Source organism: Blennius ocellaris (assembly GCF_963422515.1).
Source record: "Blennius ocellaris genome assembly, chromosome: 8".
Taxonomy (NCBI): domain Eukaryota; kingdom Metazoa; phylum Chordata; class Actinopteri; order Blenniiformes; family Blenniidae; genus Blennius; species Blennius ocellaris.
This window is the reverse complement of record NC_137657.1, coordinates 29,674,095-29,689,290: the sequence shown is the minus strand read 5'-3', so window position 1 is coordinate 29,689,290 and position 15,196 is coordinate 29,674,095. Positions and strand designations below refer to the sequence as shown.

Below are 15,196 nucleotides of genomic sequence, written 5' to 3'. Positions count from 1 at the left end.
TCTTTGTTTCAGAAAGTGTCTCTGTGGCCAAATCCCTCCGACTGCCTCCAACAGCCTCCAGGCTCATCAGCATGGCAGCTCTCACTTCTCACTTCTCCTCGTCCCAAACCGAAGGGAGAAAAATGCTCTTTCCACGGCTCTCGCCATGGATGAACACATGTAAATACACCTCATTTGAAATGTTCAGTATATAATGGCTCCTCTGAGCACTCGGCTCTCGCTTCCACCAAAACATCAGTTGTGATTCTCCTCCTGGCCTCTCAACACGCCGATGTTTTCCTACACTTTGGGCCTTTCCTCCTCTAGAACATCTGGATTGTGCCTTTCTGTGCCAGACAATATAGTGAATCTCTGACGTCACCTCTTGCCCATACTTGTGACTTGATCAATTTGAGAAATGACACAAATGGAAGAAGTCCTTTGAGGCCAAATTATTTCAGATGTTTTCACAGCACATGCTCCTGCATTGACTTGAGGGACGTAAAGACCCATGAGAGACGAGACGCAGTGACAAAGTGCTCTTATCAAATGTTTCCACCGCTGACAGAACGTTACGGAGCCGTCGGGCGAAGAGGAACCAGAGTCCGGAAAGTAGGTTAAAAAGCAGGCGGGACTTAGAGCTCCACAGATGTGTGACATCACGACAGTGGTCTCAGTGGGGGGCGGGTCTGGACCTTATGAATCCTCTGTTGTTCTTTACATCCTCCGCTTTGCACCCCTTGTTTACTAAAATTGTATTTTTTGCAGCCACAGAGCTGCAGCTGTTGCTTCCAAGAGAGCGAACGCCGGCTCCGGTGACGGCGCCACTTCAAGACCACCACCGTCGTCCTCGTCCCCAAGAAGAGTCCCTCACTTGCCTGAATGACGACCGGCCAGTAGAACTCGCTCCAACCATTAAAGTGCTTTGAGAGGGTGGTGCTGACCCACATTCAGAGCAGCATAGCGACACTCTGGACCCCCTGCAGGACGCCCACCGTCCCAACAGGTCCACAGGTCCACATGTCCACAGGTCCACCACCTCCCACACACAGCCTGAGACTGCTTCATGCCTCGGAGCGCAGGTAACACCGACAGTTTAAATGACTGTGAGAAGACTTGCTTCTCCACTCGACTGGAGAATCACCCAGATTGAGGAAAATATTAAGCAAGTCGGAGTTTTGAATGCCGTTTCAAGACAGAAATCTATTCCGCCGTTACCTCAACAAATGTTATTCAGAGATGAAATCCAGAAAGTTCAACAGGAAAGTTCATTCTAAACACGAACAAGTTGATTAAAGATTGTTTGTGTTTCTCGTGTGTCTGGTCAATTTGGAATCTCTAGGTAGAGACATGGGAAAGTAAAGTAATGAGTAGTGAAGATACTTTTTTAAAGCAGACTTCACACTGGACGACATCTTCCACTGGATTGGAGCTTCAGCTGATCCACATGAGGAAACTGGAGCTGCAGCCAGGGAGGCGGTCCTCGCCTTCCACAGCCACAGCAAAACAACTCCACGATAATTAGCCTGCTAATGGAAGCCTGTGTGTGTGTGAGTGTGTGTGTGTGTGAGTGTGTGTGTGAGTGTGTGTGTGTGTGTGTGTGTGTGCAGCTGGAAAACAAAGATTAACATCCCATCTGAATGACCCAGTGTGGAAATGTCAATGCGATAATGGAGAGCGTGACTCCTACACACAAACATCACACGTAACGATCGACTGAACCAGGACCAGTGTTTTCTACCTTCCTCTTCTTATTGGACGTCGTCAGTTGGAACAAATAAACATAAAAGACCACATTTAAGTAATTGCAGCTGGAAGTTTCTCACAATGTGGAAAACAAACGTAATGTAGCAACATAAAAGAATAGGATAAGAGAAATGAAGGTAATTGTGTTTACAGTTGGAACCAATGGGTTTTATCAGCTTGGATGAGTTCCAGCTCATCTTTACACTATATTGGATAAAGTGGTGAAGAAGAAAGATCACTTTTTTTTCACATCTTGTAGATTGTGTAGAGTGACGGCTGCAGTGGTAAATGTCTTAGTGGGGCTCGTTATTATTATTCTGTCTCAGCCAATGTTAACTTCATTTAAATAGAGTGTGTCTACAAACCACATTACAACAATATTGCCTTTTTTCTTTTTTAGATGGAGAGAGGCTCCAAGGTGTGACAATTATCGGAATCTTAAACAGCAAATATTTAGAGCACTTATTAAGACTATCCTATTAACATACTTGTAAACAAATAGAAGCAGAAGCTTTGTTAGTCCCTTTTAGAAAATAAATGTGTTTTGGTGCTGCTTTACTGGAAATGACAGTTAGTCTGAGTTTAGGGAAAACTAAAGGTATATATAAGTCCGAGTCAAATACCAAGGAGTCCAAGTCAAGTCCGACACGACAAACAAACATCTTGAGTCCAGACTCCAGTACTACAGCCCTGCCCATTGTAGTGATGTATTGTATTGTATTTCTATTGTTATAATACTAAAATTGTAAATTTGCAGTTTTGCACATTAGTCTGGCACATTTACAATTTGTCCACAATTTGTATATGATTGTTCACTAACTTGTAATGTCCCGATCAAATAAATAAACATTATATTACCCGTGAAGATTACAGTGTATACACATCAATGTGACTTTCAACAAGGAGAATTGAGGAATAGAAACGATCCCAAAATGTCCCGGAAGAGAAAAAGTGATGCAGATGAAAGGATGTTTGATGAAAGACGGGAAGCAGAATGATGTTTGTGCTTCGAGGAACAAAAGCAGTTTGTCTTCACTGCTCTGAGGGCGTCGACGTGTCCAAGAGACAATACAAGTCCACATTTTGACATTGAACTTCCTCCACAGTGGTTCAGTAGGTGCCGGCTGACGGAGCCGCTCTGCTCCACCCACCACGGCGGAGCTCCACCCACCACCTGCACATGTAAACAGCACAGAGTGATGCAGAAGGAGCTTGGACGTCGGCGTCGCTCTGCTGTCGGCCAGAAGACGCTGCAGCTTGTGTGGAAACCAAACAGCCAAGTACAAATGTGTTTGATGTAATCTCTCACTGCTTCAGGGTCGCGCCAAGGAGGACGGGGGCGTTAATCTGATTGGCTGCCAATCTGCTGAGTCATTGTGGCGAGCGGCGGTCGGAGGCGCCGACAGAGGTCAGGGATTGGTTATGCAGCTGGTGACTTCCTGCTGAGTGGGAAGGTTTTCTCACTGGATGTTCACAAGAAGTCGTCCGGACGGCTCTGGAAGCTGCAAACGCTTCATCAAACTAAAACATCAACGACGAAGGTTTTGCTGTGTGACAATATAGAGTGAAGAAATGAAACGTAACTCTTGTTCATGAACGTCAGTCGACCAAGCAGAAGATCCAAGTGAATCACTGAAAGACCCAGTAGAACACGATGACTGGAAGACCCTTGGACCTGCAAGCTAGTTAGCTTCATTCTCCACACATAGATGTGTTGTCCTCTGAACTAATGCGTCGTGGCGGCCACATGAAGCTTCATGAACCAGTCTGCATTTTCTGAAGCCACAAGATGACGCCGTCTGAGCAAGAAGTATTGCAAAACTTTTGAAGTGCGCTTCTTTTGGCCTTCATCTTAAAACCAAGAGCGCCATCTGGTGGAAGTCAGAGAATATGGAAAGTGGTTCACAAAGCTTCATGATGCTTCATTTGGTCGTCACTACTGAACACGTCACTCCAAACGTGGCGGCTCGGACAAAAACTCTCTTTTATTATGGAACAGTTCAGTGGAATGTATTTCTGAAAGCACAGGAGGGGGCGTGGCCTGTCGTGAGGGGGCGTGGCTTATCCTCGGAGTGTGAACAGTCCAGCACAAAAAACCTTTTTGTTCCTCAGACGTCACTGCTGAATTGTCTTCTTGTTCTGACGGCTTCATGAAGAGAATCTGCGCCTTTATGTCGGTTCAGAAGAATCAATGTGACCACAAAACTACTTCATGGGAGAGTTAGATTCATTTCAGTGTTCTGCTATATGGGCTTTAAACTATTGCCAATTCAGATGCAAGATGAAGCCCAATTTGATTTACTATTGTTTACGTGCAAAGGCATAAATTAATTTCATTATCTTTTACCAAATAAAGTTGGACAATTTCTTGAATCGGTAAACGACCAATTCTCTTGCTTTTGTGTGCTGGTGACAACGGACATGTCCACCAGTGTTCCCATTACTGTGATGGTCTCTGTGAGTCAGACATCACAGAGGATCCCAGACCTTTAGAGAGGTTAACGCTGTGAAATGACGTGTTTAGCAGCCGTGTTGTGCTCTTTGGACCGGGTTCCTGCCGGGGTTCCTTCACGCTGGGAATGAAGAAGCAGACAAGGTAAAAGTTGTGAATACTTTATTTTCTTTAAACTTGTGCATCAACTTCAAAGGGTAAACTGTGTGCACTTTGCAATTTGTTTTCACAACAAGTTCAAAATTAGTTAAGTGTTCTTTATTTTATTGATTCATTTTTTTTAAATACATCTTTTCCTTTTTAAAACCATTTACACACAATTGCTCAGCACTGAATTCTAGCAGTCTATCAGTAATCAGGGGTGTAGAATGATAAGCATCACCAGAAATCTCCCGCCCGACGTCTGTGTGTGTGTGTGTGTGTGTGTGTGTGTGTGTACTTAATATATTTTGCTCAAACCAACTCTTCTTCCATGTGAAGTAAAAATATCTTTCTTTAAATATGATTCCTTTACATGATAAAAATAGTTTCTTTTTTCGTCTTGTCCATGTCGTCAGAACGTTTCTGCCTCAGCTGGAGACCAGAGTGCTAATCGATTCTGTTCTGTGGAGGATGCGTACGTTCCGCAGTCTTGGGGATGTGTGTGTGTGTGTGTGTGCGTGTGCGTGTGTGTGTGTGCTCTGTGTGGTGTCATAGGAAAGCCTTCAGGACGATCAGAACCACCACTCAGCCATGGATGATGCTCCTCAAAGGTGTTTTGTGTTGATAAAAATCATTACAAAATTTTGATTCTCTTCGTACAAAAACACATTTTTATAGAAATTGCATTTGCACAAGTAAATGTGGAGCTTTGTTGCCAACAAAGGAAAAGAAAGCCACGGAGATACGGAATGAAATGGGAGATTGGACACCGAGCGGATGGCCAAACCAACAGTGTGAACCCATACAGAGCTGAAGTGAGGTGTATTCACCGCAGGAGTGAACATCCAGTCCATAGAGATATAAATAAGAACTTTCATAAATAAAAACAATAAATACTTTGAATAAATAGAGATTGTGTGTGAATTTAGACTCGGTGAGCTGTGGCCACGCGGCTTCCTCCATTTGAGGCTTTTTCAGACAGCGAGTGTTGGTCTTCCTTGCCGCCAGTGCCAACATGGCGGCGGCCGCTCGGGTGGAGGCGCAGCGTCGGGCCATGGCGGCCACTGACTGACGACGGCAACCGCAGACATCACAGAGAGCGAGCTGATGCAGGTTAACGGTCCTCAGTCACTGACTTGGGAATACCTGCCGTTTGTCCCACGGGCTTGTGAAGGACCGGGAGTCCAGAAACCGCCGACTCAGCAGTCCAGACTGGACTCCAGCGTCACTGACATGCACTTCCTGTCTGTGGAGCTGCATGTCAACAAGCTGCTCTGCAGCGTCTTCTCAAAGCAACTGAACCAGCTTTACTCAACTGGATCATTCATACACATATCGTACTTCTACTACCCTGTCCACTCTATCAAATAAACAAAGAACATCTTCCAAGACATTTGACCAAGTCCAGCTGATGTGATTGGATAGTTTTGAGATCAAAGAGAAATGTCAGTGTATCTGCTGGAGGTTGCTGCTCACGGTCTGGACGACGGAGCAGATCATTAGTGTTGCTCTGCAGCGGTTCAGGCCGCGGCCACATGTCGAAGCTTCCTGCATCCAGACTCCAGCTTGAAGAACTGCCAAGTGGAAACGTGGCTAGCAGAAAGACAGGCAGCTAAAGGTGGTCCACATAGACTGACTGAGGTTTATTACCTGAACATGGTGAATTATTCAGAGTTCTGGGGGACTTGCTGTGTGTATTTATATCTGGACTCAGCTTTCTAAGCATAATGCAATTTGCCTGCATGGTTTTGGGAGTGTTCATCAGAAAAAAACTGCATTTTTGTTTTAATTCAATTTTTTAAAAACTATTCTGATAATAGGGGGGTGTTAACTTAACTTAACGTTAACGCCATGTTTGTATGCTGCACTGAGAGAAAACAAGTCATTGAAAACTGAGTTCCTGTCACTGCTGTGTTCTAACCACAGAACCATGTTGTTGTTTTTCATCCCACTGATGAAAAAGAAGTGGAGATTGACCGACTGATTGCAGGACACATCAACCCTCCTAAATGAGTCTTTGCCTAGTGACTGGATGGCAGCCTGTGGATGCTGGTGGATCACTATGTGCAGGTTGCTTGAACTGGAGGCAGCGAGACGCCAGGAGCCCCCGACCACCGACGCCACGACGACAAACACTCGCAGTCTGAAAAAACCCTTCAGAATGTATACCTCGATAAAATTCTCCTTGTGACTACTGGCTGATACATGGACATCAACAGCTCGCTATATTGCCCCAACTACGGCAGACTCAGCAGGAATTTCATCATATAACTTCTAAAATCTCCCCCAACCCCCCCAACACCCCCCCCCCCCTCCCCTTATTAAAGACTAAAAGTGTTAGTACTCTGAAACACAAATCACAAATAAATGATATCACTTATTGCCTGATGGATGATATACAGTATATCCATTTTTGATGTCAATCAGTATCACATGTTGCCCGAGCAACGCCTCTGTACAGTTTGGGAGCGCTGAGCTCGCCACGGTCTTCAGTGGATTCAGTGGAGAGACTGTGGGGTCATTTCTATTCACAACATTTGAAAACAAACAAACCTTTACAGGCCTTCCCAAGTCGCACAGTTCCAGCATCTGGTGATCCAGTCATGGCTTCCGAGATGCTGCCGGTGCCGCCCAACCAGCCTCTGCTTCAGCTGTGCCGTGAAAGACTGGCTGAGCAGCAGCTCAAGACAAGGGGCTGAATTCTCTCTCACTTCGGGACCAGCTTTGTACCTCAGTCCCACTTTAAACTGAATTCCAGACGTCTCCTTTTGACTCCTGGGTTTGGACAACCTGGCACCTGTAGGTCACTTCCTCGCCAAGGTGGTAAGAGTAACTGAGGTAACTCGCTGAAATTTCACCCAGGTTCAAGTTATTTCCACAGGAAATATTGTTGAATCTCTTATCCCTAGCTAATTATAAAGAAACAAGAATGACGTATCAGTATAGTGAAAAACAAATCTGCTCTATAATCAAAGTAACCCCAGCCGCCATACGAGACATCCCACTCCCCTCCTAGTTTACCATTTACCCAAGCCTTTCTCCCCGGAGTCTTTGCACACCACCTCGGTGCACAAGAGAGGGTGAGAAAGAGACTGCGGTTCCCATGTCAGGCCATGGTTTCTTTCCCTGGCAGTCGTCGGTCGTTGAAAGTGTGCATGTTGATGACCTCCTCTGTTTTCACCATGGCAGGCGGCTGGGGCTTGTGTTTGAGCCGGCGCTGGCACTTGAGGGAAACCCGGAGCTCGTCCACCATGGCACTGCAGAAGGACCTCTGGAGAAGGAGAGAGGAGACGGAGGGTCAGAGAGGCTTCCGGGCGTTTTCTGCCTGGACGCGATCTCAAGCCTTGTGGGGAGCTTCCACCCTCCTGTCATCACCCACAATCCTCCACCAACCATCTCTCAGTTCCCATGGAGAAAACAACACCAGGGAAAATGTGCATTGCAGCAGGCGGGGAATGGAGGGGAGGGGAGACGGGAAGAAGACACACGATGTGGGGGGGGGGGGGGGTGCAGGTCCAAGGGCTGTGGAGTAGGGTGTGAAACGTGAAGGCAACAAACCACTGCAAACACTGTCAGAGCCAATCAGGAGCCGGCGTGTGGTGGTTTCTGCTCATGCAGGCCTTCACTGCAAACATTATACAAGGCAGAGCAAGGCTTCCTGACATGTACACACCTGAGCAAGGTTTCCTGACATGTACACACCTGAGCAAGGTTTCCTGACATGTACACACCTGAGCAAGGTTTCCTGACATGTACACACCTGAGCAAGGTTTCCTGACATGTACACACCTGAGCAAGGTTTCCTGACATGTACACACCTGAGCAAGGTTTCCTGACATGTACACACCTGAGCAAGGTTTCCTGACATGTACACACCTGAGCAAGGTTTCCTGACATGTACACACCTGAACCGCCACAGGAGCAAAACCTATGACACCGACTTTACCCACAAAGCACCTTGTCAAGTGGAAGAAGAACGGAGGGTTCATCACACCCGTGTGCTCCGTGACCATGTGGCCTCAGAGCTTTTGTTTTGTAAGCATGGAACCAGGAAGTGACTTCAACCTGGAGCTGGAGTCTTGAGTCCAGGGGGGTCAAGACTCCTCCACTGTGATTGGTCGAGAGAGGACAGGAAGTGGGTCACAGGACTAAGCCAGGTGTAGGACTGCCCCCCCAGAACCCTCTGGTTGTGTTTGGCTCGTCCTCTTTCATCCACCTTCAGTGTTGTCCTTCTTCTCTTCATTTCTAATCTTTCTTCTCTTTATTCCAGTCTGTTTACTCATCGACACTCGACGGAAGCTTCTCAATGTGCAAATCCTCATATTTCCTGGTTTGTGCACTTCTTTGTTGCTGTCAACAACAAAGTCTGGACAGAGTGTGTCGATGGTCATGGAATAAATGTGTTTTCACAAGTATATAGCTCATTATTATTGTTTCCAAAAGACCATTTGACATGAGACCTGAAATTTCAGTCCAGTACTTTTCGTAAATTTGCTATGAAAATCTTGTCAAACAACTCAAGTCTGGTTTAGCCTGAAAAATCTTGTCAATACTGTACGACAATGCCGAGGAATTGTTTTTTCTAAAGGAAAAACTTTTAAACTTCTTGCTCCAAAACGCATTATGCATTGTTGGTACAAGACCTTGGAAATATAAAATGGTTGCTTCTTGACCTTGTTCACACTCATTCAATTGCAACTGCAGGAGCAATACAACTCTAATAATCCAGCTGAATCCTGCAGGTTGCTATAGCAGCCACAGCAACCTGCAGCAAACTCGCAGGAGGAAATCTGTATTTTCTTTTCTTACACTTCCTGAGCAGAACTGTATTCCTCATTCATTTAAGATTCTGTTGCTTTGTGTTGAAACAAATAAAAATGTTTTATCAAATTGTAACCCTGATCCATTACGGGGTTCTGCTCACAAAAAAAAAAAACGTTTTTATTTTGTCCAAGTAGCATTTACTGAAGAGAATGAGATGAATATGGACTTGTTAGGGTGTTTTATGAATTTTTACTTAAGTGACAGCTGTTTGCATTTTTACAGAACAGCCAGCTGCTGGACTAGTTCGCTAGTTCAGAAGAAATGTGACATTTCTCACCAGATAAACTGATGTTTTGGGAAATTCAACCTTGAGAGCCTAATTTATACCAAAAGATATGCAAAGGATATGTAGCCTTTTTTTCCCCTTCTTTTAAATGCACGGCTTCATTCAGCGATATTTTGAAACTTCTGCTTTTGTTAATCGTTGATCTTTTCAGGCCTGAACCAGCACAAATCACAGCTGAGTGATTTTGTTGAACAGACACTTCTCTGAAATGCTTCTACGTTACAGTCCACAAAACTGGAATTTAAACTTGTAACCACTAAATAGAGTATATTAAATTCTGATGGTGAAATGTTCCCCCAAAATGTGATGAAGCACGTTAGCAGAGTAAGTTAATCTCCAGTGGGAAGAAGCTTGTGTCCCCGGCCCACACTCAGGAGCCTAACTGGATCAGACAGCTGGGTACCCTACACATTCCTCTATTTAAATATTGCAGAGTGCCGCTTGATGGGAGCGTTGTGATTATCATGCTGGAGCTGAACATCTGGACACTGTGCCACACACTTCCACTGTGTTGAGCTGGACTGGAAATACATTACAGGAATATGTAATTAACGCAAACATTCATGCATGTATAAATAATTAAATGTACCCAAACACTCTGTGGCTGATTTGCTTTCGGTGTGTATAATGTACACAGTTTAATCTCAAACCTCCTGTAGAAGCAGCAGACGAGCACACGCCATGTGATATGAAGGTCAAGTTAGCCTGACATGAACACACGGGGCATTAGACCCTGTGGATTTAGAGGAATTGGTCTAGATTTGAGTTGTGATCAGTGATATTTATTGTGGACAGCCAAATAAAACTCTCATCACATTTGCCAACAAAGGAAACATGTACTAACTTTTACACATAAATGACGTTATTCATAAAATGACAACACAAGCACCTTTAAAGACTGTAGTTCCCATCTTTTGCAGGATTATCATTTGTTTCTGTTTCCATCAACAAACCTCACTGTGTAAGATGAATAAAAAGAATATCTAACGTTGGATAGGCTGGGTGGCTTGATGAATGAACTACTAAACTCCAGACGTTGAGTTGTTCTACATCAGTTGTGATCTAAACCAGCTGGACATTCAGATCTGAGCTTATTAACTGTTTGAGCATTTTGCACCAGACCTGCAGGCGCAGAATCATCAGAGGTGGTCTTCAGTGTCAGCGAATGCTCTACAGGAACTCCATCTCTGGAATATTCTGGCTGCCGCACACCCGTTCATTAGGAAGTTAAGCTGAGTTGCAGGTTTGCTTCGTGGCAGTTTGGAAACACACGGGATTGTCTGTGGAAATGTTTGTGTCTCTGCTGGTGGAACCAAACTTCTGCGCTTGCAAAAATGAAGTGAAGTGACTCTCATTTAAAGGCCGTGCCATCGAGAAGCCAACCACACCATCAGGCAAAAACCCTGACGTGGCAGAATGCAGTTACCTTCAATGACATTTTCCAACAAGCGTCTTCAAAACCATTTAAATGGATCCGTTGGAACAAGAAGTATTGAAAAGCTGTGGGCCGAAGGCGGCCAGTGGGTTGTCTGTTCAGTGGAAGTAAGACATCAAATAATAACTACTAACAGTACTTCCTAGTTCCTCTTCACAGAACCCTAGGATGGGATGACTAGCAGACCTCACGCCACACAGAAAGGCTCCAGGTTAGAGTTGAACCCACGACCTTCTCGCTGTGTGAACCTCATGACGAGCCGGTGAGAACACGTGATGTAAGATGAGAAAATACGTCATCTTGCACAATTACAGGGGATGAACCGCAGTGTCAAAGTTGAGGATGCTGCATGTTCATATCAGTGATAATGAGATGTTCATGATGGCCTTACAATCAATGATCACCGTACAACACCTCAATTAGCCTTTTACCTTCTAAACCCAGTGTCATTGTCATTCCTGTGCTAATGGACTTTTATTCTTCTCAGCAAGAAAATGAGCCAGAAACATAATGAATAAATAATAGACTGAATAAGTGGATTAAACAATTGACTTATTAGTTTGATCTTTATGCCAGCGTGAAAGTTGAATTAAACAGACTGACTGCACATATTGTAAATAAATGTAGAAATGTCCAACAGGTGAGTGTAATTCTGAGAGTTTTTCTTTGGTTTGTGACAGAACGATGCTTCTAAGGCGGCGTGGCTTTGTGACGGTGTGTGGTGTTAAAAAACAGACAGAAATCATTCATTTCACAGTGTTTGTGTTCAATGCTTGAAGAAATTATTGATTGTTCTGCACTCTTGTTATTGTTAAATTGTATTTACCAGACAATCTCATAATTTCTGGATCATCATAGAAAACAACATCACATTTTCTAAAGGCGATAACTTCATCCAGATGTTTTTACTGGGATGATGTAACGGGACCAAAGGCCTGTTGATGGTCCACATCCAGTGTTCTATGGTCAACAGTCACAGTAGCAGTGCTTCTGCAGTCCTAAACTGCTCTACATTACTGGGCGCAGCCCAGCAGAGGATCTACTTCCTGTGGCGGATGGAGAAGTTCAGTGTGGAGATGATGGTGCAGTTCTACACCTCCATCATCAAGCTCATCCTCAACTTCCATCACCGCCTGGTTCGCTGCAGCTACGTCCAAGAACCAGGACAGGCTGCAGCGAATCATCTGCTGAGCTGAGAACCGCCTTCTCTCCAGGACCCGTATGATCCAGGATCCGTATGATGGGTCCTGGATCATATGGGTACCCCCACGACCACCCCCACCCTCATAGACGTTATGCGTTTCATTAACATGCACTGTAAGTCTCCTGCTCCTCTAAACTCACTTGGACACTTCGTCTCCACTATTTCTTCTTCCTGCTGCACTTTCTACCTTGTTTCTTCTGATTTGTTTCACCAACATCATCAAAACAAACTCCTCGTGTTGTGGATCCTATATTTGGCAATAAACCCAATTCTAATTCTGATATCTATAATTTGTGACACTGTGCCGCGTGTCATTGTAAAATGTCACACGTAGTTTGGTGTTTTTCGAGTTGAAGCTGTGTGGATGTTTCTAGAAGTTGTGACAAACAGGAGGAAGGCAGCTTTCCGGCTTGCTGTTCACATTTTCTCTGGGTATTGGCGAGCTGGTTTGTGACTTATAAACTCAGGCAGTCACAGTTTTTGCAGAGAATATGGAGAATCCAGAGTTTCTGTCAGGGTTTCTAATGCTGCAGCCGCTGAATTGCAGGAGCTGTCAGCGGGACTTGTGCCAACTTCGCTGCACTGGAGTCAAATATGCCTCCAGAAAGTATTTTCTCAACACACTGGAACTTTCTCATTAAAGTGACTAGTTGGAGTTCCACATTTGGAAAGCTACAATTTAATTCCTCCAGTCAATTTACTATCACTGATGTTTAATGCAAATGCAAACAAATCCAGCCTGTCAAGGTATTGAAGGTCAAACTGATTGATTGATTAGATTAGTTCCAGTCTCGTACTAATGGACAGATTCACCTCAGTTCATATTCTCTGCAGACATTCCCATCCCATAAACACTGTAATCACATACAACAGCTGTTGTACATCATTTGATCTAGACGAAATAATGAAAAATTATTCTGTTGCTAAAATGGTATAAATAAAGAAGTATGAATAAAATGAAAAGAAAGATATGAAAAAGAGCAGAACACTGCAACAAAAGTGTCGCCCAAATGTAAGATATAAACACAAGATTTTAAATCTTGTTAAGTACCTAATAATTTGCAGTGAACACAATCACAGATATGTGCTACTTCATAATTTCTGACTTGTTCTCCAGTCCTGTGTTTTGCATGACTGATGACTATGGTTCCGTCTGCGGCTGCTTGAGAGGCATTCAGCTGCAGTTTGCTGGGAAAAGAACCTCCATGATCACTCGTGTGTTTGTGTCAGCTGTAGGAGTGAAAGTCCAGTGTAGTTCTTATTCCAGCAAGTCGTGGGCTGACCTCAGGCTGAGTGAACGTCTAATGGGAGGCGACCAGGGGGCATCCTGGTCAGAGGAACCACCTCATCCACCTCCTCTCAGTGTGGAGGACTGGCAACTCAACTGGATGAAATCCTCACGCTACCAGAAAGCTGCTTCCCTGTCGAGGAAACTCATTTCAGCTGCTTGTATATCTGCAAACCTCTGGCAGAAAGGTGAAGATGAGAAACTGCTCGAGGGAAAGACCCACAAACACTGTCCTCTAAAGAAACGTCTGATTGATCTGAGGACATAGAGGTGAAGACGACTGTCAGTAAAGACTAGAAGGTCTATATTGAACATCTGGGAGTTGAATCATTAATGGGCAGACCACAAAGCTCCTCTCAGAAAAACAGATGTTGTGGTCAGAACTGCCATCCACGTTCATGCTTGGAAGGTACTGAACGTTCTCAATAAGACAACGCCAAGAACAACTCACCTTCCTAAACAACTGATGTGGTGACAATTCATAAAGACTGGTCCAAGGATAAGACCGTCAAAATCTCTGTTATCTCGAGCAAGGGAAGGGTTCTGCAGAGGAACTTCAAGCTGAAGGGTACAGTCATTGACACCAGGCTAAACCAGGAACAAGGAGGGTTCAGGAAGGGAAACATCTCAGAACAATTCCTAGAATAGAACAAACCCCTGCATAACAACTTTCTGGACTTCAGGACGGCCTTTTAAAGTCTCTATCTAAACAGTTTCTACAAGAGAATCTATTCTTATAGAATACCGATCGAAATATTTACAATCCTAAAAAAAAAATCCTCATTATTATGAGCATTGTATCACCATAGGAAGTACCCCATGACATACCCTGTGGTGGCTGACATAAGGCAAGGATGCATCATCTCTCTGATCCTTTTGCTGGTAGATTCCGACCAGGGAGGTCGGATCGTAGAAGATAGACTGGATCATGAAAACTACCACTCCAGAGAGACCCCCACCAGATCTCCCTACGTTAAGACGGCGGTATTGTTGATGACCTTGCCCTAAACATACAGGCTAGAAAACACAAAACTAAGCAAGCCTTACCATTATCATCAGCAAAATTTAATTCATCTGCAATACATGAAGTCAATAAAATGTTATTTCTATCGTGTCAAATACAACACAGTCATCTTACAAAACCCAACTCTAACCTCCTCACACCAATCCAAGCCTTGGTGGACGGTATGGCACTTGAGATTGTAAAGGACTTCACTTACCTTGGCATCCTCATCAGTGAAGACAGTGCAGGCCTAGAAAGACACGGAAGGCATGGGTTGCCTTTTTCCTTTCCGTCCTATCTGGGGTTCTGAACAATAAAGTCATTAAGCAAAATGCTGATCTATCCCAGCTATGGTGGGTCGGTTCTGCTCGATGGTTCAGAGAGCTGATAAATCTATCCCAGCTATGGTGGGTCGGTTCTGCTCGATGGTTCAGAGAGCTGATAAATGGTGAAAATCCCTCTGAGGAGAATGTTTCCCACAATAAGTGCTTCAGATATACATATACAGCGACATCTTTTGTCCAAACAAAATCTCCAACCGCAAATGCCACAAGAATACAGGGAGCCAAACTGCCAACAAGGAAATCACACATGTTTGAGATGGCGAGGGCGTGAATCCCCAGTGGAGCAAGACCAGATCCTCCAAAACACTGGGACCTGGACTCCATCAGGAAAACCCAAAACAAACGGTGTAAAGCTGGTGACACAATGACTGTCATGGGGAGAAGTGAAGCAAACTGCTCAGGACTGAAGAATCATGTCCCATATCCAAACATGAACAAATAAATCTTTTCTATATCAAAATATATCTCCACTGCAGTAGCTGCTTCTTTTTTCT

At 44.4% G+C, this 15,196-nt stretch overlaps 1 protein-coding gene across 1 annotated transcript in view; it reads right to left on the bottom strand.

Moving 5' to 3' along the window:
• Positions 1-6,685: 6,685 nt before the first annotated feature.
• Positions 6,686-15,196, bottom strand: part of LOC308133904 (glutamate receptor ionotropic, kainate 2) — a gene marked incomplete at its 5' end in the record, with an annotated part of 304,935 nt that continues 296,424 nt past the window's right edge. The window contains one exon of the mRNA XM_080501449.1: positions 6,686-7,589. Within this exon, the coding sequence (XP_080357575.1) occupies positions 7,425-7,589 (165 nt within the window). The 3' untranslated portion in view covers positions 6,686-7,424. The remainder of the gene's footprint in view (positions 7,590-15,196) is intronic.